Source organism: Carcharodon carcharias, chromosome 6, assembly GCF_017639515.1.
Source record: "Carcharodon carcharias isolate sCarCar2 chromosome 6, sCarCar2.pri, whole genome shotgun sequence".
NCBI lineage: Eukaryota > Metazoa > Chordata > Chondrichthyes > Lamniformes > Lamnidae > Carcharodon > Carcharodon carcharias.
The window spans coordinates 2,324,626-2,350,214 of NC_054472.1; the positions used below are offsets into that span (position 1 = coordinate 2,324,626).

General features: G+C 40.3%; 2 protein-coding genes across 4 annotated transcripts in view; one reads left to right on the forward strand and one right to left on the reverse strand.

The window, feature by feature from the left end:
- The window catches only part of bmper (BMP binding endothelial regulator), a 159,304-nt gene extending 157,776 nt beyond the window's left edge, over positions 1-1,528 (forward strand). The window contains exon 17 of the transcript XR_005943271.1: positions 983-1,528. The gene's annotated coding sequence lies outside the window, so the exon portion shown is untranslated. The remainder of the gene's footprint in view (positions 1-982) is intronic.
- Positions 1-25,589, reverse strand: part of dpy19l1l (dpy-19-like 1, like (H. sapiens)) — a 76,742-nt gene that overhangs the window by 17,200 nt on the left and 33,953 nt on the right. For all 3 annotated transcript variants that reach the window (XM_041189103.1, XM_041189100.1, XM_041189102.1), the window contains exons 13-15: positions 18,520-18,600; positions 14,801-14,902; positions 6,838-6,909 (exon numbers count right to left, since the gene is read on the reverse strand). In XM_041189103.1, the coding sequence (XP_041045037.1) occupies positions 6,838-6,909; positions 14,801-14,902; positions 18,520-18,600 (255 nt within the window). The remainder of the gene's footprint in view (positions 1-6,837; positions 6,910-14,800; positions 14,903-18,519; positions 18,601-25,589) is intronic.

The following is a 25,589-nucleotide window of genomic DNA, read 5'->3' on the forward strand; positions in this document are numbered from 1 at the left end:
GTAGGTACAGACAGTCTTTCTTATTTTTTTCCTGTGGTTCACCATCCATATAGGAATGGACACTGTCATCTCACAAGGAGAAGCATCTCGGGAACTATCACTTGTGATGAGCGGCATTATTCCGGGGTCACCTTGGTCAGATGGTTTCTGCAACCCCTATTTTATACAAACAATATGTTGTAGTTTAGCTGGAGGAGGCAGAGGTAGTAGCAAAAAAAATTTTAAATTGCATTGGGTGAGAGAACTAAGCACAGGGAAGAGTTCTTTGCATGTTGAAGTTTACCTACGTTCATTTTTGCAAGGGAACCCACCCTCGGAGCAATCCAATGAGCCTCAGTTAAAACCAGAAGCCAGAATTTGGAGATACCTTTTTTTTGGTGACTAGGTAAAACACCCTCCAATATTTAACAGGGCAATCTATCTGATCCAAAATGTAGTGTCTCTGCCATGTCTGGATCTGAATTGATGATTGCATTTTAAGAGCCAGGTCCAGGATAGTTTTTACCTTCTGGGTACTTTTTGAAACATTTCAAGGGCAGTTTCATACTTTCTCACCAAAAAGCAGTTTTAATGCAAAACTTCTCTCTCAAAGCTTTGATTGCATAGGGATCTGCATTTACTGTATTATATCACTGCATCTGTATTATCACTGGACTAATAACCCAGAGACCCCGGGTAATGTTCTGGGGGCCCAAGTTCGAATCCCACCACAGCAGATGGTGAAATTTGAATTCAATAAAAATCTACAATTAAAAGTCTAATGATGACCATGATACCATTGTTAATTGTTGTAAAAACCCATCTGGTTCACAAATGCTTTTTAGGGAAGAAAATCTGCTGTCCTTGGTCTGGCCTAGCCAGTGACGCCCACATCCCAGGAATGAATGAACTTGTGCTTATAAGTTAAAGTATTGTGGGAGTTGCCCTTACTGACTGGATACTAACACCTATAACTAAAACTGTGTGTTTGGATTTAATTAAGAATCTCTGGAGCATTCTGACAACAGGTGGATTGAAGTACGTTAAGAACTGTTCTTCACAAACAGCGGAATACATCTATGAACATTGGTGCATCAAGCCCTTGGCATCCAAACATGCAAAGCTCCTCCGACTCTGGGAGAAAAATGCACCTTTTGTACAACATATAACTTACCAATTGCTGATCCAACACAAACTATGGTCAATAAACCTACCTACAAAATCCATTCTATAAGGAACCCAACTTTTATAATTGGATTAAATAAGGCTGTGTGAAGAATAAGTCAGAGAAAGATTGTTTCAGCACCAATGATTTGACCATCTCCATGACAAAGGCCAGGCCAACAGTGCAGCTCCTGAAACATTCAGCGAGGAAACCAAAGACACCAACTTCAGATATTAAGTGTCCATAGTTTACTCCCATTCAAACAGCAGCTTATTCATTTGGAGAGCGAATGAAGTAAAGAAAGTCATTTTTAGATTTCAAACTAAACATTCAGTACAATCCATCAATGATTACTTCATCTTCCAATTATTAAACAGAGTTTTACAACAATTTCCTTTGGCTGATTTGATTTGTTGTTAATTCAAGGGTTTCAGTGCATGATCAATTAGTATATTTTGCAAATAGCACATAATTGAGTCTGTGCTGACTACAGAGTAGAGAACAGACCAGTTTGACCAAACAGGCAACTTCAACTCTTCTTCTCTTTGTCTTTTGTGAAGGGAGTATTTTGCTGTTGCAGCCTGTTTGGAACAGCATAGCATAAGTAATAATTACTGATGGAGTCAATGTAGCCCTGGGCATCAGGAGAAAGCATTAAAGGTCTACCTACTGCAAGATTTACTGTGATTTCTTTGCAAATTTGGTGGAATTCTGTTGCAATTCCAAGTGTCATTTTGGTCCAGTAGTTCACACTCTTGCTTCAGAGTGAGAACATCATGAGTTCAAGCCCCGAGTAGGGCTTAAGCACTTGATCTAGGCACTTCAGTATAGTGCTTAGGGAGTGCTACAATGCTGAAGGTGCTGCTTTTCAGATGAGCTGTTAAAAGCACTCCAGCTCCCTCTTCAAAGAAGAGTTGGGTGTTCTCCCATTGCCCTGGGCAACAATGATCCCATCAGTAATTATTACTTTTGCTATGTTGTTCCAAACAAACCACACCAGCAAAAATCTATCACAAAAGAGAAATTCTAATTAGACTGATGACTTACAAACATAATAACAAAGAGTAGGCCATTCAGCCCCTCGAGCCTGCTCCGCCATTTAATAAGAACATGTCTGATCTGATAGTAACCTCAAATCTGCATCCCACCTACCCCTGATAACTTATCACTCCCTTGCTTACCAAGAATCTATTCACCTCTCCCTTAAAAATATTCAAAGACTCTGGGGCTTCCACCACTTTTTCAGGAAGAGAGTTCCAAAGGCTCACAATCTCAGTGAAAAATTTTTGCCTCATATCTGTTTTAAATGTGCAATCCCTTATATTTAAACTGTGACCCCTAGTTCTAGATTTTCCCACAAGAGGAAACATCCTCTTCACATCCACCCTCTCAAAGCCCCACAGGATCTTATATGTTTCAATCAAGTTGCCTCTTACTCTTCTAAACTCCAGTGGTTACAAGCCTAATCTGTCCAACCTTTTCTCATAAAAGAACCCACCCATTCCTGGTATTAGTTCGGTAAATCTTCTCTGAACTGCTTCCAACACATTACTTTCTTCCTTAAATGAGGTGGCCAATATTGTAGTGCCCTGTATAACTGAAGCATAACCCCCTACTTTATCCTGGGATAGGTCTAATGTTATCAAATTCTGTGCTGTCTGGTCTCTCATTTTTTTTCCTTTGTGATTGCTGGGTCCCTCTGTACTGTACACCATCCATTTCCTATCTAACAGGTCAGGCTGCTCTCAGTGACCCAGCCAACGATCTTCCCTTTCTGAGGGGAAACCCTTGGCTTTTGTTTACTGCACCTTTGGATACAGAGCTCAAATTAGTAACTTGGTTTGGATTAGTGGGAATACCTAACCCACCAAAATGAACAGGGATACATATTAAAAGGCTAAATCCTTTCACAATATTGGACAATAATTAGACATAACTGAAGAACTCAAGTGTTCAGAAAATGTTAGCATTTTGTACACCAGTGTAATACCAATATTTACACTGTTACTGAGCCACAAGGACTAGGAAGATCTGTGTTACATTAGCCAGTCACAGCTAGGGCAGCAGTGAGGTGCCATCGTTGGCCACAATATCCCAGTACACAACTAGAGGAAAAAGTGGACAATAAGCGAGTTCCCATTTTGGCTGGGAACTTGTATCTGGCGGTTGCCTGAGATCAGGTTCCAGTTCAGCTCCAATACTAAAATAACACAACAACAACAGGAGGACATGTGAAGAATGTCTGATTGGACCAGGCATTAAGGAGCTGCCAGTAAACGATAAAACTGCATACGAATATTCAGTCCTTCAGAACACCGACGGGTAAGGGAATGTTTCACAAATTAAATGTGTTAATTGCTGGTGTTGCAGGGAGTGTTAACAAATAAAGGTGCATTCACATATGAACTATGGTATTATTTATTCAGTTACCCAAGACAGTTAACAACAACCCAATATGCTTGATTGCCATATGCTACTCAAATACAACAGGTGGAACATAAACGCCTAGTATTTATATTTCACTTCAAATTTATATCACCTAAAATCAATTAAAACCTAGAAATTGTCTTTTGAGACATATAAATATAGAACCACCTGGAAAACAAGTGCGTTTAATTATATTAAAGAGCATATAAAAATTATATGGAATAATACTCTGGGATATGAATGTACATTAAACCTAAGAGTATCTCAAAACATAGGAACAGGAGGCCATTTAGGCTCCTCGAGCCTATTCTGCTATTCAGTGGGATCATGGCTGGTCTGCAACCTCTAGCATCAATTGCCATTTATGGAAGAGAGTTCCAAACTTCTACTAACTTTTTGCATACAGAAACCTAATTTCACCCAAAAGGTCTGTCTCTAATTTTTAGATGATGTCCCCTAGTGCTAAACTCCCCAACCAGAAAGAGTTTCTATTTACCCTAATCTGTTCTCTTAATAGTTTGAAACTGTTATCAAATCACTACTTTAACCTTCTAAATCCAAAGGAATCCAACCTTGGTTTGTATAATCTTCCTTGCAATCTAACTTGAAGTCCAGGTATCATTCTGGTAAATCTATACCTCACTCCCTTCCAAGGCCAATATATCCTTCTTAAGGTGTGCTGCCTAAAACTGCTCTCAGTGAACGTGGCGTGATATAATTAGAGCTTTGTATGACTGTAGTATGACTTCTACCATCTTCTATTTTAGTCTTCCACTTATAAAGGCCAGCATTCCAGTAGCCTTTTTGATTGATTTTTTGTACCTGTGTGCCATTTTAATGATCTAGGTACATGGACCCCTAAAGCTCTTTGACCTCCGCTACTTCTGGCTTTTCATCTTTTAGAAGGCACTCTGCTTAATCCAAAGTGGCAACTGATGCTAGGTCAATTGTAAATTTTAAAACTTAGTGTAGAGAGATTTTTGTTCTACAAAAGTGGGTTATGAAGTTAAGTTGCAGATCAGCCATGACCTCATTGAATGGTGGAAGAGGCTCAGGGCTGAATGGCCTTCTGTTCGTATGTTATGAGACTTCTACACTCCAGGTTGTTTTTTTCTCTGTGATTTTAAATGCTTTCTATTATCATCAAAGTCATGTTTTCTAGGTTATTCTATATCTATATTTCTAGAATTGCTAACATTGAAATCCACTTTCCAGTTTTGCTTATGCATTAAAGCTGTTGATATATCTCTTTGTAATGTTATGCTTCCATCTCCACTGTTTACAATGTTTCCTATCTTTGTGTCATCGAAGGACTCAGATTATTACATAGAAAACCACAAATTCAAATCATTAACAGATGTGGTGAATAGTTGAGGTTCGAGCACAGATGATCACGAGGCACAACTAGTCACATCCTGCCAATTAGAGTACCTGCCCATTATTCCTACTGTCTCCTGGCACTCAACCAAATTTCTAAGTAGGCCTTCAATTCTATGGATTTCAACCTTAGCTAACAGTCTCTTATGAGAGATATTATCAAATACCCTCAAAGTCCATACAAATAGCATCCAAAGGCATTCCCCTGTCCATTACTTTAGTCACCTCTTTAAAAATTCAATCAGATTTGTCAGGCATGACCTACCCTTTACAAATCTATGCTGGCTCTCCCTGATTAGTCAAAAACATTTCAAGGGGTTCAATCACTCTATCCTTAATTATAGACTCGAGTAATTTTCTGACAACAGATGTCAGGCTAACTGGCTGAGAATTAGCTGGTTTCCTCCTCTCACCTTTCTTAAATAGTGGAATTATTTAAATAATGCTAATGGTAATGTCCCTATCCAGGAGAAGTACTCTTGTGTTCTTACTGTGAGCCTGACACTACAATTTCAGATAAGTAACTTTAAAAAAGGATTTCAGTTACAGTGAGGTTGTTAAACTTCTGCTGAAAGTATATTTTATTTCTATATTCACCTTATTGACTAACCTACAGATTAATTTCAACTTTTCTACTCAACAGAAACTGAACTTGAAGAATTAAAAATCAATAAATCCGTAATGCAAACAGATAATTCACTTTAATGGTGTTGAAGAAATAATTTTACGTAACCACAATTCATCTGGATGGTTATCAGAAAATATTAAAGGTTTTAAACACACACATGATAAATAAAAATGATTTATTTGCTGGGGCAGAGGTGGCCTGGGCACATAGGGAGAGGTTGTCAATCCATCTGATCCAGTGAGGGAAAAGTTCACTTATTAGTTAGTCAATGTTGTGGGGGGCCGTTGGGAGCTTTATTATGTTTATGTACAGAAAGGGAAATAAAGTAGATGAAATTCAATTAATTATTCAGTATGATCACTTGTTTCAGCAATTCTAGTGCTGTGAGGGTACATCATTCAAGACAATAAAGGAAAATTAGCTAGCCCTAAAAAGGTGAAATACAACTAATCACTAGTGAAAAAGAATTTTCTCTGGAATGTAAAAACAAGTGGAGTGAAAGCTGGTGATAGGAGAACAGGATTAATGATGCAGTTCAGAATGAAGGCTGCTAGAAGATCATTCAAATAAGATGGCACCACAGTGGTTCCAAGTTATTCTGCTTACGTGCTCCTCATGACAGCAATTCCTGTGTGTGTGAAGGTTTAACAAGTCATACAATGCAGTTATCCAAGATTGTCATGTGAAACTATATCTTGAAAACCAAATAGCATTTGATGCAACAGTGAACAGTCTTCAATTTGATATCGAACATCATGTGAGAATGATCTCTGCAGTTTAATGGTAATCAGTTATTGATAACTTTCAATAATCTGTACCCGCATCTGCTAATGTTCTGAGACAGTGAGCTTCTCCTTGCCTGGTTAGAATAGGGGAAGGAATGTGCAGGAGGTAGCTAGCTGAAGTACTTATACATACTGACATAACATTTAAAATAGGGGTTATCATTGGAATATACTGCAAAATATGTCAGAAATAAAACTGGAAAGGAAATATTTTGAGTCATAATTCAGTGCCCCATCCTATTCAGGTGTAATTAATGAAAAATATTTATTTTAAAATGTATTTTTCCAATCATTCCTTTCAGACCCACTTTAAAGAAAGTTAAGACACATCTCCTGACTAGGGAACATTTTACAGGGCAAATATCACCGACAACTGAGTCACTAGTGTGGAGTTTTGTTTGCATAAGAATGTATGGAAAGATGGGTAAATATCTCACTCTGAATCAACCAGAGTTCAGCAAAATGACAGGACTTACCCTTGAAGCTATAACAGAAAAAATGCAGGCAGTCACTGGAAGTAGTAAGGTTTTTGTGTATCTCACAGGGGTCTAAAAGCAAGAAACAAAAGACAGATTAGCAATAACTACAACTTTAAACTAAATTGGCTGAAGCCAATTAGGAAAAGCCAGGATAACTTCAAGAACCTGTGCTGCTAGCAGGTAGCTTTGCCCACCTGCAGGTCAGACTTATAGAATTACCCTGAGACTTATACAGCAGAGGCCCTTCTCGACTAGCTCACACAAGATTAAAAACCAGGGCAAATTCCATTAAAGGACTTTTAAACCCAATTATGGTTTTAGACTATTTCGGGTATTACTGGCCAGAACATGAATTAACAATTTGAAAATGTTAGGTCATTTAATTACACAGAAAGCCCAAGTAGGCTTACTGATCAGAGTTAGACTACAGGGTCAGAGGATCAATCATATACATCAGTTTAGGCCCATTAGTCAAATTGGGAGGGCATAGGATCCCTTTAAAGCTTTATTAATTTTGAGAGCACCACATGACATACTCGAGTCCCATGTTGCACAAGAACCCAATTTTCAGTAGAGGCAGAGAAGCCATCATGCAAGGAAGAAAAACACCACATTAAATTGAAACAGCAACACCCAAATACTGCAAAACACAACTGAATAATTGGAACAGGGACCTGTGGTTCAACACGTCTGCTACAATGGGCCTGGAAAATCCTAAGAGTGTTCAGATTGTAGATATGAGAATACACCCACTGCCTGCATTTGCATAGTTGTTCATTGCTGCTACCCTGCATTTGTGAACATTACCTATTGTGTGAGAGCTTCCAGGAAAGCATTCACATCAGGTTCATAGACAACAGTAATTTTAAGGGCTCCAACATCATTCAATCACTTGTGGTCTTGCCTGCAACACAATGAAGATGGTTTCTGCCTTCTCACTCACACAATGCCAGATTCACAGAAGCTGCATTGGAATCTTGTAAGGACAGGACAGGACTATATCCTTGGAGGTGAAAGTACTACCCACAGAAAAGACTACTGCAGCAGACAGTGGGAAGGATGAATACTGTTATCAACACCTAGAGGACTTAGCTGCAACATAGATGATAATTACCCTCAAAAAAGCTGTTCATGCAATGGAAGAAGAAATTTAGAGTGCAGAACAGAATAGGTGAAAAGCGAGCTAAGGAATCAGTATTTAATGCCTGCCCATTCCCAATGCACAATGCCTAGCAGGGTAAGCCCTTTTTTTGGTACATATTTCCAAACTTAGCAAGGCTCAAGATGAAATTAATTAAGAGAAGCATTGTTGAAAAGAGAGATTTTTTTGTTGAAGCTTTTCATCTTGCACTCAGGACAATTTGCATGAATACCAAATATAAAGGGAACAACAATTCATATTGGATGAGAACAGAGCGTTAATTGGTTGGAAAGTGGACACTGATTGGTAGAGGCATTGCCATGGAGAATGCACCAGTTGATGGTAACTGACAGCTGAGAAGCGTTATTTGAAATTTAAACCAGGCAGCTTGATTCCGATTGGTAAAGGCATTGCCCTAAGGAGTGAACCAGTGAATAGCTGTCACTTATTTTGTTTAGCTGAAACTGGTGTAATGTGTGTACATGTTATTTCAATCTGCAAAGAGCAGGGGCCCTGTGTATTAATATATGTAGCTTCCAGTCCATGCAAATGTGCCACACTGAGAGCCCAGCTGACTATCTTAACTTGATTGTCAGCATAATTCTTAGTGCACTGAGGATTATTCAGCAAATGTTGTCCAATCGTGGAATCACATATAATATTGGACACTGAGTTTTGGGTTTTGCAAGCACAGGCTGGTTGGGTACATTCTGTACCTTGCCCGCTGCAAACAGCGGAAGGGACATGCTGTTTGATATGAACCGCTAATCTTTGGGACATAGCCTACACACCTAGCATCATACTGGCAATGAAATTCATATACCACATTACTCATTTGTGTAATAGACAGAAGGCCTTTTTGGCTTTACAGCAGCACCCTGTTGTGGCGAATACCACTCGTGTTGCTACTGCACATTAGCAGCGATGAAGCAGCTAGCTTCACCTGCTGCTCCAATTTTTGAGATACCTTTCCCTTCCAGGGTAATCTGAGGCAGACTGGGCACTTTCCAGGGCTGAAAGTGTTGACCTTAGGCCCATTCATGAGTTTGCACGAAATGTCTGATCAGAGTAGCCATTATCCCGCAGGATGCCTATCTCAGCATCAAGCTTGCAAGGTGAGCAAATGGCTCAGGCTCTATTTACAGGGTTGTGGATAAGGCCACTCAGTGCGTGGAACTGTAAGAATCCCAACGGGTATACTGGCCAGTGAAGGTAGGCTTGCTGTAGACTGTGGTAGAGAACCCTCTGGCAGATTTATCAACTAGTGCATCAAGGAAAGGGTGTTCATTTGACTGCTCCATTTCAAAGGTGAATTTGAGCACAGGATGGAGCCCACTAAGACATACAAGGAAATTATTACATGCAGCTACAGATTTAAATATACCAAACATATCATCCACATATCATAAACATGCAGGGGTGGAAGGTTAGGTGCCATTCCAACGAAGACACGTTTCTCATGAAACCCAACAAAAATATTTGTAAGAGCTGGGCCTAGAGGGGACCTCATGGCAACACCATCTATTTGGGCATACATGGTGTCATTAAAACTGAACTCAACCCTGTGAGTTGCTGAGTTCATTAGTTCAATGAATACTGACTCATGCAATGGTGGTGGGTCTAGATTACCATGATATAATGCTGCAACACAAATATCTATGGCTTCCTTAAGTGGAACATTGGTGAATAGGCTAGCATGTCAAATAAGCACATGGACGCAGTATTGCTATCGATATGCAAGTCCTGTATGGTCTTTGCAAACGTGAAAGAATCCTTCACCATGTATGTGGAAAACTTGGTAAAACTGGTTGCAACAATTCATCCAATCATTTGACCAATTGATGTAGGACGTAAAGGGACATCACTTTTGTGTCTTGGGCAGCCCATACATACATGGACGCAGCAAGCAGTGAGGATGAACCCCATCATATATATCACGCGGCAGCTCATTGCTCTTATACAAGTCCAGCAAGCATTTTTTTTAAGCTTACTTTCAAGCAAGGAAGTCTGGTCATGCTGAGCGGCAGGTCCAATGGATATGAATTTTGACCTGTGATTTAGAATGGTGTGCATTTGTTGATATAGTCAACTTGTTAAAGATGACAATTGCCGTCCCTTTGTCACATTTACTGATGTGTATGTCTGAGTTGGTCTTAAGGGCTTGCAACACTAAGGCATTCGCGTTGCATGTGAAGGTCAGACAGTTCGTTGGGAATCTTGCAATATGTGTACGCCAGATCAGCAAGGCACGCTTTCAAGGATTCAGCATTCTTCAGTGGATGCTGGTTTGTGGCAGGATAGTTGAGAGTAAAGGAGCTCAAACTCAGCAAATATCTCTTCCCGTTTGGTTTGTGATGAAGGCACATCAAAATTCAAACCATGCGCACGAACAAACTCCTTGCTTTCTGAGAGTACATGGTCAAAGAGATTTGTTATGTGTTTAGTGGTCTAGTTAACTGCGTTGCCAAGCAGCGTCTGCTGAAGTGAGATTACGGTGCTGACGTGTTTCAAATGGGTGCTGTTTACGGTGTGGTCATCTATCGAAGCAATTTGGTGGCATAAACAGATCAAATCAGAAAATGGAAACAATCTGTGCACCTCAGACCAAGCGCAGTGTAGGACACGGTGTAAATTAGTAACCCTATTACCAATCTGTTCAATCTCATCTTGCATAAACGCTCGCTTGATCATGGGTCTGTGTCTCACTTTAGCATTATCGCTAAGTTTGGAAATGAAAACTGGCACAACCTTGGGTTTAATACACGCTTGGAAAAATTCAATAATTAGCTTACCTGTTCTTAACTTACCTGTAAGTCGAATTATATTGTTGATATCCTGAATATGGTCTTTGTTGTACCTCTGTCTTAGGCATTCAAATAGTCGTTTGGTAGTACAGAACTTGAGTATTGCTGAAAAAAGAGATTCTTTTTGTCGAAGCTTTTCATCTTGCACCATCAGGACAATTTGCAAGAAAACTCAAAACATGGTATCCAACATTAGATGTCATTCTGCAATTGGAAGCTACATATATTAATACACAGGGCCCTGTTCTTTTCAGACAGAAAGAACATGTACACACACTGTGCCTGTTTCAGCTAAACAAAAAAAGTGACAGCCATTTGGTGGTACATTCCTCAGGGCAATACCTTGACTAGAGTCAAGCTGCCAGGTTTAAAGTTCAAACAATGCTTGGAAGTTAACTGTCAGTCACCATCAACCGGTGCATTCTCCATGGCAACACCTCTACCAGAGTCTACTTGCTAACCAATCAGCACTCTCTTCTCATATAGTATAAATTGTTGTTCCCTTTACATTTGATATTCTGCCAAATTGTCCTGATGAGTGAAAGACGAAAAGCTTCGACAAAAAAGTCTCTTTTTTCAGCAATACTCAAGTTCTGTACTACCAAACGACTATTTGAATTAAAAGGAATATAACTTTACAGAGAACATTAAGTGATGTTGGCAAAAAGGAGTAGAAATCAGTTTAAACTATCCATCATGACAATTATAAACAATTAATATTTTATGCTTTATATAATGTCAGCAGCAGGCCCAATTTTCCAGGTTCCTTTCCTTACCTTTGACATCAGGGAATGTGCTCTTCCCATCCATAACAGAACAAAAGAATAAACTGAATATCAAACAAATTCTTGATGGAGCTTGGCTTAGGAGTTCAATAAAACAAAGACTACAAATAACGCAATATTGTAAGACTCCCAATCCCTGGTCCTAAGATGAATGACTTGTCTTCATACAATGAAGTGTCACTTGCCCATAGAACTATCAGAATGCCAAATCAATTTGGTATTCTATCTCAGTCACTTCCTTCATTTGGTGAGACTTACATCTGTTCCAATTGATCCCCTCTGGGTTTGAGAGGCTTAGCCCTGGCACATTCAGGGACATTTCCAAGGGCCTCAACAGAATTCATGCCATCTTTCTGTTAGTGACAGTTCCATTGAGGAATTCCAAGGACATAATGGACAATATTCTCAGGAACTCCCCCTCAAAGAAAGCTCCCTAGACATGGGAGCACAGGCAAAGGAATCACCAGTTTCACTCTGAGTGGAATTTAAAGGCAAAAAGACAGGTAAGAACAGAAAAGATAGATGCATGAGTAGACTCATCAGCCCCTTGAACGTGCTCCACCATTCAATATGATCAAGACTCATCTGCCCCAGCTCCACTTTCCTGCCCGTTTCCCAAATCCCTTGATTCCCTGAGACACGAAAAAATCCATCTATCTCAGTCTTGAATATACTCAACGTTGGAGCAGCCACAACCCCCTGGGGTGGACAATTCCAAAGATTCGCAACCCTTCAAGTGAAGAAATTTTTCATTTCAGTCCTAAACGATTGGCCCCTTATTCTGAAACTGAGCCCCCATGTTCTAGATTGCCTGGCCAGCAGAAACAACATCTCAGTGCCTCCCCCGTCAAGCCCCTTCACAATCTTGCATCTTTCTATCAGATCACCTTTGAAACTCGAGAATATAAGCCCAATTTATTCAGAGAGAAACCTGCCCACACAAAGCTCTTGTTGCATGATCCGCTCAACTTGGGCCCTGGCAACTGACCAGACCCTTGGCTGTTTACATCTTCCCAATTATTTCTCCTCACCCAGAAGTCTGATGGCAAATCTTTCGATTCTTTTTCTCATTCAAAGATAGGCCATAAGTGTAGAAGGAATTGAAAGGGGAGAATACCAGTGTTAAATTTTCCCTCCCTGAACTGTCGTGCTAGTTTCATAAGGAGAACGTAAGAAATAGGAGTAGGTCACACAGCCCCTCGAGCCTCCTCCTCCATTCAATAAGATTTCAGAGGTCTTCTACATCAACTTCACTTTCCCAGCCTATCCCTGTATCCCTTGATGCCCTTAAGTGACCAAATGTATATCGATCTCAGTCTTGAATATAATCATCAACTGAGCATCCACAGCTCTGAGTAGAGAACTTGAAAGATTCATAACCCTTGAGTGAAGAAATTTCCCCTCACCTCAATGCTCCTCATCAATTCTTTATCCTGAAAGAATGACCTCAGATTCTAGACTCTCCAACCAGGGAAAACAGCCTCACTGCACCTACCCTGTCAAGGCCTTTAAGAGTTTTTTTATACATTCCAATGGGATCATTTCTCATTCTTCTAAACTTCAGAGAATATGGGCCCAATCTACTCCATCTCCCCTCATAGGACAGTCCTCACATCTGAAAAATCAATCCAGTTGCACCTTTTTTGTGCTTTCTCTGAGGCAATTATATCCTTCCCACCACAGCTTTTTTAACACAAGCATATAGCACATTTTTCCTCCTGAAGATTTCAGGTTTACTTGGTGAGGTGACTAAGTCTTTAGATCCCTCGTGCCCCTGACTTGGATCGATGTTTAGGCTTTGCTGACGTCTGAGCTTTAATTCTTTCAACAAGTTTCCCCTCCTTTTTGTTAAGAAGCCCATCAGAATTGCACTTATCTATAAGATGACAATTCCCCTGGGTGGTCCTAAGGAATTCCTTTAATACGAAGTCAGGCTAGTCTGATCAAGAGGACACACATCTTCCTCAAAAGCTTAAAAAAAGGCCACAGCAAGTTGCACATTACAATTAGTGGAAGTACCATTCGACAGGCCCCACTTGCCCTGACATCAGATTGAATCTCCACTGTTTGCTGGTGGATTATATTTACTTGGCCTGCTTATTGTGTAGCAATTCTCATCCAGTGGGCACTCTGTCTCAATAATGCAATTCCCCAGATTACTTTTCAGGCATTACTTTCCTCTTAGAGGAATTTTTCTATACCTGTTTTACTTCAAATATTACTTAAGAATTTTGAAAAAGATAAATGGAGAGAGTTCTTTTATTGGCCATGGACATCTAACGTTTATCAAACCTGGCAGCACTGGAAGAAAGATAGCTTGGCTTTTCAAAATTTAACTTGTGGCAAATTACAAAGGCACAAACTTGAGTGAACAGAAGAGGTTACAAAAGGTTGAGCACAGAGTTAAGGGATGTAATTTCAGGGATAGATAGTAAGGGGAAACTCAAAGGGAAGGCTATTTGGACACCAAATTAATCAGCCATTTGCTGAGGAAACATCAAAACACAGGCTGCCAAAACACACTATTTCCTCATCCTCCACTTCCCCCCTTGTGATCCAGAAGGTATCACAGAAGATCTCATAGCTGAGCACAGTGGCTGACGCAAGACATCTTTAACAGAGCAGCAGCATGGATATTAAAGGCTGCATGCTGACTCATGAAATGAACCTTTGCACCCATAAAAACCAGGGATGATTATACACACTGCTGTCAAACTACCCTTCCTGTACATTCAATAGGCTGAAGCCTTGCAGATTAAGGAATCTCACACTAATGCATTAAGTATTTGCAAAGGAGCAATTTTTTTTTTAAAAGAGTAGTTTTCCAGGATATCATTTGTTCACAAAACTGCACAGATTTAAATTTGTTTAACATCCTTTCTTTATTGTATTTTCCTTTAGGCCACTAAGTAGTCCATGTGGTCAAACTGTCTAGCTTGACAGAACTTCTGCTCAGTATGGATACAGTTCTGTCGAAGGGTCATGAGGACTCGAAACGTCAACTCTTTTCTTCTCCGCTGATGCTGCCAGACCTGCTGAGTTTTTCCAGGTAATTCTGTTTTTGTCCAGTATCCCTGGCCTCGCTCACTTCTAGTTGGCATTCCCTCACTTAACAAGTCTCAGTCCAGGATATAAACAGAGCTGGGATCTGACCCACAACCTTCCACCCTGTTCACTGAGCATTAATATCTCAATGTTCACATCAATACAAATTATTCTTAAAAGATCACCTCAATCTCCATGAAATCAAACTCCACAGCACATGTGTACATCAGCGTGTCAAAATCCTTGTAGCTGGTGAACTTAGATTTCAGTAGATTACTTATGTGCGCCTAGAAGCAAAGAGGAAACACGATCACATATGGTTAGAACATTTCATTATCATGTTGCACTCTGTATTGCTCATCGTGAATGACCATGGCAACAATGCATTAACCTTGAACCTGTGAACGGAATGGATCAGAGTTCAGAATGATGTGAGAAACAAATAGACAAGACCAATACAGGCATCAACTGATCTGGAAGAGAGGGCATTTCAAGGTTGAAAGCCAATGTTAGTGATTGTACTGCTGAAAAAAAAAGACACTTTGTTGAAGCTTTTTGTCTTGCACTCATCAGGACAAATCGCTAGAAAACCCAAAACACAGTGTCCAACATTAGAGGTGATTCCACAATTGGACAAGATTTGCTAAATAATCCTCAGCATGCTAAGAATTACACTGACAACCAATTTAAGATAGTCAGTCAGGCTCGTAGTGTGGCATGTTTGTGTTACTGGAAGCTACATTTAATACACAGGGTCCTGTTCTTTGCAGACTGAAAGAACACGTACACACATTGCGCCTAAGTGACAGCCATTTGCTAGTTCATTCCTCAGGGCAATGCCTTGACCAGAGTCAAGCTGCCTGGCTTAAATTTCAAACAATGCTTGGCAGTTAACTGTCAGTTACCATCAACCAGTGCATTCTCCATGTCAATGCCACTACCAGAGTCCACTTGCCAACCAACTAGTTCTCTCTTCTCATACAGTATTAATTTGTTGTTCTCCCTGCAAGATGAAAAGCTTCAACAAAATGTCTTTTTTCAAGCAATACTCAAGTTCTGTACTTCCAAATAGCTATTTGTTAGTGATTGCGCAAGTTCATCTTTGCAACAACAAAACTTTACTTATATTCATCTAAGCTAACTTGCAAACAATAAGAGAATTGGCAAGAAAATATGTCAAAAGGCCGTGAACATTTGACTGATCATGATCCAGGTGTACTTGATCAAGAATGCTAACAGGAGTTCTGGGTAAATTCATCAATTCTTCACTCCCAATGAGGATTACAACCCACAGGCTTCAGCTCACAGCCCTTTGATTATTCCTAAACTAGGAGTGAAAGATTGATGAAGGAACGCCTCAAAGTTCCCAGGACAAGTTTTGTTACAGTAGCTTTTTGGGAAGACTACATGACTGATACTGTTCTCTATGTTATCAAACTCTTCCAATAAGCAGTCCAGTCTATGCGTTTCCACACTTGGGCACTTGGGTGGGAAGGATGGGCAAATGAAGGAAAATTAAAACAAAACTTGCAGCTTCTGTAGCATGTACCTCTGCTAGTCAAGGATCTACCTACACCTCTCAAGAACAGATCACTAGGAAATGTGCAACAGGTTAAAAAAAGTGTCCAACCTTTTTTCAATCATGGGGCTGGTGAGCACATTTCGGGAAAGCATTAGAAATCTATTTCGTTATTAATTGAAACAAAAAATGTGCATTTTTATGAACAAGCTTCAAATGAGAAGGTTAATTTATTAGCTTACTTTCTTGTCACTATAATGAACACTGATTTAGTGAGATATCTGGCATTATTTTTGCTTGCACAAGCAGTCAACGTCTACCTGCACATTTGATATTGCGAAGTGCAGAATTCCGGATAGATGTCAGTCTGTCAGAAATTATCTTGATTTTGTTTTGACGTTTTTCATTGTGCTGCCAAACAGTGCAATGAATCAAAGGGCATGTTTTGATAGATTTGGTTAAGGCTTTGAGGGAACATCTTGAGTATAAAATGTCAGAAGGTCATGCTCTGCGAAAGCTCTCTTCATGTCACTGTCATCTTGGATCTCAATTAATTCCAGTTGGAACCTGTCATGAGCATCAAGTTCCAGATGGATCAGCAAACAGCTTCAGTTCATCAGCGTACTCTGAAATCCACAAATCATTGTTTAAATTAATCTTTCAGGCTGCTGCTGGAATTTTATTTCTTATACATTCATGGGATGTGGGCTTCACTGGCTGGGCCAGCATGTACTGCCCTTTCCTAGTTGCCCTGGAGAAGGTGGTGATGAGCTGCCTTCTTGAACCGCTACAGTCCAGGTGGTGTAGGTACACCCACAGTGCTGTTAGGGAGGGGGTTCCAGGATTTTGACCGAGTGACAATGAAGGAATGGCGATATATTTCCAAGTCAGGATGGTGAGTGACTTGGAGGGGAACTTCCAGGTGGTGGTGTCCCCATCTATCTCTGCCCTTGTCCTTCTAGATGGTAGCGGTCGTGGATTTGGAAGGTGCTGTCGAAGAAGCCTTGGTGAATTCCTGCAGTGCATCTTGCCGATGGTACAGAGTGCTGCTACTGTGTGTTAGTGGTGGGGGGAGTGAATATTTGTGGATGTGGTGCCAATCAAGCGGGCTTTGTCCTGAATGGTGTGAAGCTTCTTGAATGCTGTTGGAGCTGCACTCAACCAGGCAAGTATTCCATTACACCCCTGACTTTGTGTCTTGTAGATGGTGGACAGACATTGGGGAGTCAGGAGGTGAGTTACTCACCACTGGGCTCCTAGTCTCTGACTTGCTCTTGTAGCCAAAGTATTTATATGGCTAGTCCAGTTTCTGGTCAATGGTAACCCCAAGGATGTTGACAGTGGGGAATTCAGCAATGGTAATGCCATTGAATGTCAATGATTAGATGATGATTAGATTCTCTCTTGTTGGTGTTGGTCATTGCCTGGCACTTGTGTGGCGCAAATGTAAGTTGCCACTTGTCAGCCCAAGCCTGGATACTGTCCAGGTCTTGCTGCATTTGGACATGGACTGCTTCAGTATCTGAGAAGTTGCGAATGGTGTAATCATTAGCGAACATCCCCCATTTCTGATGTTATGATGGAAGTAAGTTCAATGATGAAGCAGCTGAAGATGGCTGGGCCTAGGATGCTATCCTGTTTCTGATTTTAGTTCTTTGCTGGGAATTGCATGGAGTCTCCCAGTAAATAGCATGACAGTTTGTAAACGTGTTGGAAGCAGTTCAGAGAAGGTTTACCAGATTCATGCCTGGAATGGATGGGTGGTCTTATGAGGAGAGGTTGGACAGACCAGTCTTGTATCCGCTGGAGTTTAGAAGAGTAAGGGATGACTTGATTGAAACATATGAGGTCCTGAGGGGTCTTGACAGGGTGGATGTGGAAAGGACATGCTCTTGTGAAATAATTTAGAATGAGGGATCACAGTTTAAAAATAAGGGGTCGCCATTTAAAACAGATGAGGCGAATTTTTTTCACTCAGAGGGTCGTGACTCTTTGGAATTCTCTTCCGGAAAAGATGGCGGAAGCAGAGTCTTTGAATATTTTTAAGGCAGAGGCGGATAGGTTCTTGGTAAGCAAAGGGGTGGCAGGTTATTGGGGGTAGATAGGATGTAGATTTCATGTTACATCAGATCAGCCATGATTTTATTAAATGGTGGAGCAGGCTGGAGGGGCTGAATGGCCTCCTCCTGCTCCTTGTTCATCTGTTCATATTGTGGCATCATCATACAAAACACAAACCACTATTACAGAGAATAGCAACCCCAACTGTGCTTACTTATAATTGCACTTAGAGTTACATAAGTTCATCTCCGTATACAGGCAGCTAATTTGTATTATAATTCAGAATCCTCTTATTGTGTACTCTTTCATAAAATAGATACTTACATCATCAGCAACTCCTAATAATTTAGACGCCACGAATTTGAGCATAATAGTTCCAATGAGCCAGACAGTTCCTTTAGCCATCTGCAAAATGATACAAATGTTGACAGTTTATATTCACACAGAATTTCAGCACAGGCGGCCACTTGGCCCATTGTGTCTGTGTTGGCCCTCTTAAGGAGCAATTCACCTAGTGTCACTCCCCACACCTTCTCTCCATATTTTCCTACATATTCTTTCTTTTCAGATAATAACCCAATTCCCACCAGAATGTCTTGATTGAACCTGCTTCCACCACACTCAAGCAGCGCATTCCAAATCCTAACCACTCACTGTGTAAAATAGGTTTCCACATGTCCCCATTGGTTCTTTTGCCAATTAGCTTAAATTTGTGTCCGCTGATTCTCAGTGCTTCCACCAATGGGAACAGTTTCTCCCTATCTACTCTGTCCAGACCCCTCATGATTTTGAATACCTCTATCACATTCTTCTCCAAGGAAAACAGTCCCAACTTCTCCAATCTATCTACATAACTGAAGTTCCTCATTCCTGGAATCATTCTTGGGAATCTTTTCTGCATTCTCTCTAATGCCTTCATATCCTTCCTAAAGTGTGGCGCCCAGAACTGAACGCAATACTCCAGTTGAGGCCAAACCAGTGTTTTACACAGGGTTCCAATAATCCTTAGATTTTGGAAAAGTCCCAGTGGATTGGAGAATGGCCAATGTAACATCCTTATTCAAAAAGGGAGGAAGACAAAAAACAGGTAACTATAGGCCAGTTAGCTTAACATCTGTCACTGGGAAAATGTTGGAGTCTATTATAAAGGATGTAATAGCAGAGCATTCAGAAATGCATAATCTAGTCAAGCAGAGTCAGCATGGCTTCATGAAGGGGATATCATGCCTGACAAATTTATTAGAATTCTTTGAGGTGGTAACAAACAGGATAGATAAAGGGGAACCAGGTAGATGTAACATATTTGGATTTTCAAAAGGTGTTCAATAAGGTACCGAACTTAAAGCTACTTATTAAGAGCTCATGGTGTTGAGGGTAATATATTAGCATGGATAGAGGATTGGCTAACTATTAGAAGACAGAGAGTTGGGATATGGGAGCATTTTCGGGATGGCAACCTGTAACTATTGGAGTGCCACAGGGATCAGTGCTGGGGCCTCAATTATTTACAATATATATTAATGACTTAGATGAGGGAAGTGAATGTACTATCGCCAAGTTTACAGATGACACAAAAATAGGCGGGAAGGCAAATGGTGAGGATGATACAAAGAGTCTGCAGAGGGAGATTGACAGGTTAAGTGAGTGGACAAAAACTTGGCAGATGAAATATGTGGGAAAATGTGATATTATGCATTTTGGCAAGAAGAATGGAGGAGCTGAATATTATTTAAATGGAGAAAGACTGCAGAAGGCTGCAGCACAGAGGGATTCGGGAGGAGAGGTTGAGTAGGTTGGGCCTGTCCTCATTGGAGTTTAAAAGAATGAAACATATAAGATTCTTAGGGGGCTTGACAGGGTAGATGCTGAGAGGTTGTTTCCCCTTGTGGGAGAGTCTAGGACCAGAGGGTATAATCTCAGAGTAAGGGGTCGCCCATTTATAACTGAGATGAGGAATTTCTCCTCTCAGAGGGTAGTGAATCTATGGAATTCTTTCCCACAGAGGGCTGTAGAGGCTGGGTTGTTAAGTATATTCAAGGCTGAGTTAAACAGATATTTAATCAATAAGGGAATCAAGGGTTATGGGGAAAAGGCAGGAAAGTGGAGTTGAGGATGATCAGATCAGCCATGATCTCATTGAATGGCGGAGCAGACTCGATGGGCCGAAAGGCCTACTTCTGCTCCTATGTCTTATGATCTTAACGTAACTTCCCTGCTTTTGTACTCCATGCCCCTAATATTAAAGCCTGGGATACTGTTTGCTTTATTAACCACAATCTCAACCTGTCTTGCCACCTTCAATGATTTTTGCACACGTACCCTCATGTCCCTCTGCTCCTGCATCCCCTTTGGAATTGTACCCTTTATTTTATATTGTCTCTCCACATTCCTCCTACCAAAGTGAATCACTTTACACTTCTCCGCATTAAATTTAATCTACCATTTGGCAGCCCATTCCATCATGCTGTCTTTGTCCTTTTGAAGTTCTACAATATCCTTTTCAAGTTCACAATACTTCCAAGTTTTGTATTGTCCACAAATTTTAAGATTTGTGCCCTGTACATCAAGGTCTAGGTCATTTATACATATCAGGAAGAGCTGGGGTCCTAACATTGAACCTTGGGGAACTCCACTATAAACCTTCCATTAACTACTGCTCTGTTCCCTGTCATTCATCCCATTTCGTATCAGGACTGCTACTGTCCCTTTTATTCCATGAACTCTAACTCTGCTCACAAGTCTGTTGTGTGACACTTTATCAAATGCCTGATGCAAACACTACATCAAAAGCATTGCCTTCATCAGCCCTCTTTGCTGCATCAAAAAAGTCCAGCAAGTTAGTTAAATTTTCCCTTAACAAATCCATGATGGCTTTTCTTAATTACCCACATTTGCCCAAGTGACTATTAATTTTGTCCCAAATTATTGTTTCTAGAAGTTTCCCCACCACTGAGGTTAAAGTGACTGGCCTGCGGCTGCTGGTCTTATCTTTACATGGTTCTAACATTTTCAATTCTCCAGTTCTCAGGCACCATCTTAGTCTAAGGAAGACTGGAAAATTATGGTCAATGCCTCGGAAAATTCCACTCCCACTTCCTTCAGTATCCTTAGGTGTATCTCATCCGTTCTCAGTGCTTCATCAACTTTAAGTACAGACAGCCTGTCCATTACTTCCTCATCAATTTTAAACACTTCAAGTGTCTGAACTACCTCCTCTTTCGTTATTACCTGCGCAGTATCTTCTGCCTTAGTAAAGACAGGTGCAAAGTATTCACTTAACACCTCAGCCATACCCCTGCCTCCATGTGTAAATCCCCTTTTTGGTCCCTAATCAGCCCTACTCCTCCTTTAACCACACTTTCACTATTTGTATGCCTATTTATATTTGTACGAGTACATTTCACTTTCATAATAAACATAATTGATATATGTGAAAAACTGCATTAAAGCATCATTTGTTTGATTCTAGTATAGTCAGACATTACAATTCCTGAATGAAAAATTAAAAACTAATTGGAAACAAAATTAGCAGTATCCTCATAAATAATAACGTGGTTATTCCAAAGTATAAAGTTATTACGGGTTTTCAAGATCCAAAATTAATGCGAAACAAAAACACAATTCTTAATTCTGCTTACATCAGCTATCCCTCCATCAAAAACTCAAAGTGCTTCCCATTGAAAATAAATTTATCTACCAAGACCTGTGTGTGATAGGAGCAGGAGATGGCCTTTAAGATCTTGTCATACAATTCAATGAGTTAATGGCCAATCTGTGAACCAAGTCCATGTACTCACCTTGGTGTCATGCCCCTTAATACCTCTGGTTAACCAAAATTTATCAATCTGAGATTTAAAATTAACAATTGACCTAGTTCTATACTTTTGTCACCCTTTTCATGTCAAAATGTTTTCTGACTTCATTCCTGAAAAGCCTGGCTCTAACTTTTAGGCTTTGTCCCCTAGGCCTAGGAACCCCAGCCAACAGGAATATTTTCTCTGTATCAAAACTGTCAGTTCCCCTTAAACTTCTTGAAAATTTTGATCAAATTATCTAAATTCCATGAAACAACTCCAGTTTGTGTACTCTTGCCTTGTAATTTAACACCTCGAGTTTAAGGTATCACTCTGGTAAATCCATATTGCACTCCACCCAGGGCCAATGTATCCTTCCTAAGATGTGGAGTCCAGAACTGCTCACAGCAACTCCAGGTGTGATCTAACCAGAGCTTTGTATCGATGAAGCATGTATTTTAAGCTCTTGCATGGTAGCCCGCTGGGCAGAAGGCCAGCATTCCATTACGTTTTGTTATTTTCTGTTCCTGTTCATGACATTTTAATGATATGCCTGGAAACCCCCCCTGCACCAGTGTCTTTGGAGTTTCATTGTTTCTAGCTTTGCACCATTTAGAAAGTACTCTGTTCTATCCTTTTTAGATCCAAAGTGGATGACCTCAAGTTTGCCTACCTTGAAATCCATTTGCCAACTTCTGTCCATTAATTATCTCTTCATATCACTTGATGTAATACTTCCATCTACACTGCCTACAATGCTGTCTACCTTTGTGTCAACAGCAAACTTGGGTGTGTGGCTTTCTAGCCCCTCATCCAAGTCAGTAATACAGTTAATAGCTGAGGCCCCAACGTTTCCCTTAAATGCAGTATAGTGCTTTCCTTATAATAGGTGTCTGCCACCTGTAAAAAGGATGTCATGTTCCAACAATCCTGTGGGAAAAAGTTTCTTCTCATATCCCCTTTGCCTGTTTAGTGATAATCCTAGTCTGGCCCACCTTGTTTGCAATTTATCAAGAAATGTAAACAATCTCTCACTATTTCCCCTCTTATAAAGGTTTTCAAAATTGTAAAAGGTTATTAGGTATCTGGTTAATTCTCTGTACCCAAGTGAAAAGAAAGCTCCAACTTTTCAAGCTTTCCTTCATAATTGTAACCCATCTTTCCATTTTCACAATAACCCACTTCACCCTTTCCAGTATTCTTCCCATAATGAGACATCAATAACAGCATTCAATATTCCACTGTGAAGGTGTCAACACTCTCATTTGTTTAAGTGCCTGTAAAAGAAGACGCCATGTCACTACAGAAAGATTGGCAGAGGAGTTTTCTTGGTGTCCAGATCAACATTATTGTCCAACCATCATCCCTAAAATAGTTTGTGTTATTTGATATCACTGCTGTTTGTGGAACCTTTCTGTGCAGAAATGAACTGCTGCATTTCCCTACATTACAATGGTGACAGCATTTCAAAATTAATTTATTGGCTGCAAAGCACTCTGGGATATTGAGGATGCGAAAGCTGATAGATCAAGTGTAAGTTGTGTCTTGTACAAATTCAGCATCATCACTTCCTCAATGTCTTCAATTATAAAATCCAGAAAATCATTTGCATTTTACAATCTTTTCTACTTGACTCTCATCTTTAAAAACCTTCAAATCTGCACTGCTATATCTCGCTAATCCTCCACTGAATTTTACTGCTCAGGGTATACCTGCACAATGTACAACTTCACACTAATTTCTGTTGCATCTTCAATTCCCCAAGCCTAATAAGCTTGAAAATCATCACTTTCTTATAACAATGTCCCATAAAGTTCCTTGATTAATCTACTGGTGACAATTTTTGGCCAAAGTGTCCCCCCATTGGACCATAATACCCTGTAAAATGTCTTCCAAGTAAGCAACGCCCCACTGAATTTTTTTTAAAACTTTGAGGTCTTTGAGGGGCCAGCCTCAGCTTGTTTTGTTGGAAACCAACTTATAGAGTTACTGTTTATTCATTTGATCAGACAGTTAATACTGTCCCTCCTAAGCAGCTTATCCTGGGCATTTACTTCCTTCAATAGAGGTGAGGAACTGTATACTCCAGTTGTGTTTCTCTTTGGCAGAAGCAGTGGAAGATTTGCTATTTCAGAATTGATTCCGGTTTGTGTCCAAGCTAAGATTGACTTCACTGATTCTCCAAGAAAGTACAGGACAAAAAAAAACAAAATGATGGTGAGAAATACAGGCCTGACAGTCCAGTCAATAGTACAAAAGATTGCCCTGCACTTTGCAGCTTGGGCTTCCCAATGGGTAGGAGCCTGAGTGAAGTACAGCAGAGTGCCATTTATGCTTGCCTGACTTCATAAGCATCGGTACTGCTGTAATTTAAGGAGACAGCTTCATTCGAATTTTGGATGAAATCCATGCATTGGAAATGCTTCTTGTTTGGAAGTTACCCATTTGGGAACATGAAATTGGATGTTACTGCAGGGTTCAGAGGACTGGTACATGCTTAAAAGGGACAGGTAACACTATTACTATTTCTATATAGGTAATTACAGAATGGCTCACAGGACTGGAGCAAGACAGAGCAAAAGGAAGCAATATCTTTTGACACTGAGCAGTGCAGGGTCCCACGAAGTGGCACAGGGTCAACGGCAAGAAGTAATAAGGGCACAAGTGCCAACTTCATCACCATCGCCCCACATTCAGCCAGGCAGAATTAGTTTCATAACTCTGTTAGGGACCATGATGGGAGGAGTGTGCCCTACTCTCCACAAGTCGTAACAATCGTTTAAAAGTTTAATTCACCCACAAAGGTAGCCAATTGTTACCCTTTGATACTGTTATTCTCAGCCAAGTCTAACCAGGCTTCTCTCAGTAAACACAAAAAAATCGATTTCTTATTAAACAAACTACTTTTTAGAAACAAGTTGATAAACTGGTTAACATACAAATTGTAGTTTAGAAGTGTAACAATTTTCCCCTTTTTAAAAAAAAAGCAGATATTCGAACCCCCATACACAGACAGAAACACAAAATAGGACAAAACAAACAGTCCCCTGCAGAGGCTGGAGGATGGGGGCATTTCTTTTTCTGCTCACAACAGACCAGGAAGTGCTTTCAAACTGATTTTTTGGTGAAACTGTCCTTGATGACTCTTTCTTAGCACAACTTTGCAGACTTTCAAAATAAAACAGATGACTTTCCTGATGAGATGTTTCTGAGGAGAGTTTAACACAAAGGTAGGGCAAGGAGAGGGAAAGGAGAGTCTTTTTCTTGCAGCTTGTTTCTAAGGGCATATCCACCCACTCTAACTGAGAGTTTTAAAGACTAAGATGTTCAAAGGATCCTCCTCTTAGGTTAAAAACAGTTAGCCTACCAGCAAGGGCCTAACATGGCACCAGCAGTTCATTGTTAACTTAGATATATAAAATATCTCCTCCCTCTCCAGGTATTCCATGCTGGACATCTATCTTGACCCATGGTTTCTTGAAGAATGGCATATTCACAGCCTCAGACTAACATTGCAAACTGTTAAAAGTAACTCAGGAGAAAGAATGTCCAAAATACAATGCCTTTCAAATTTGCCAAAACCAATTTTCTCACATGCCT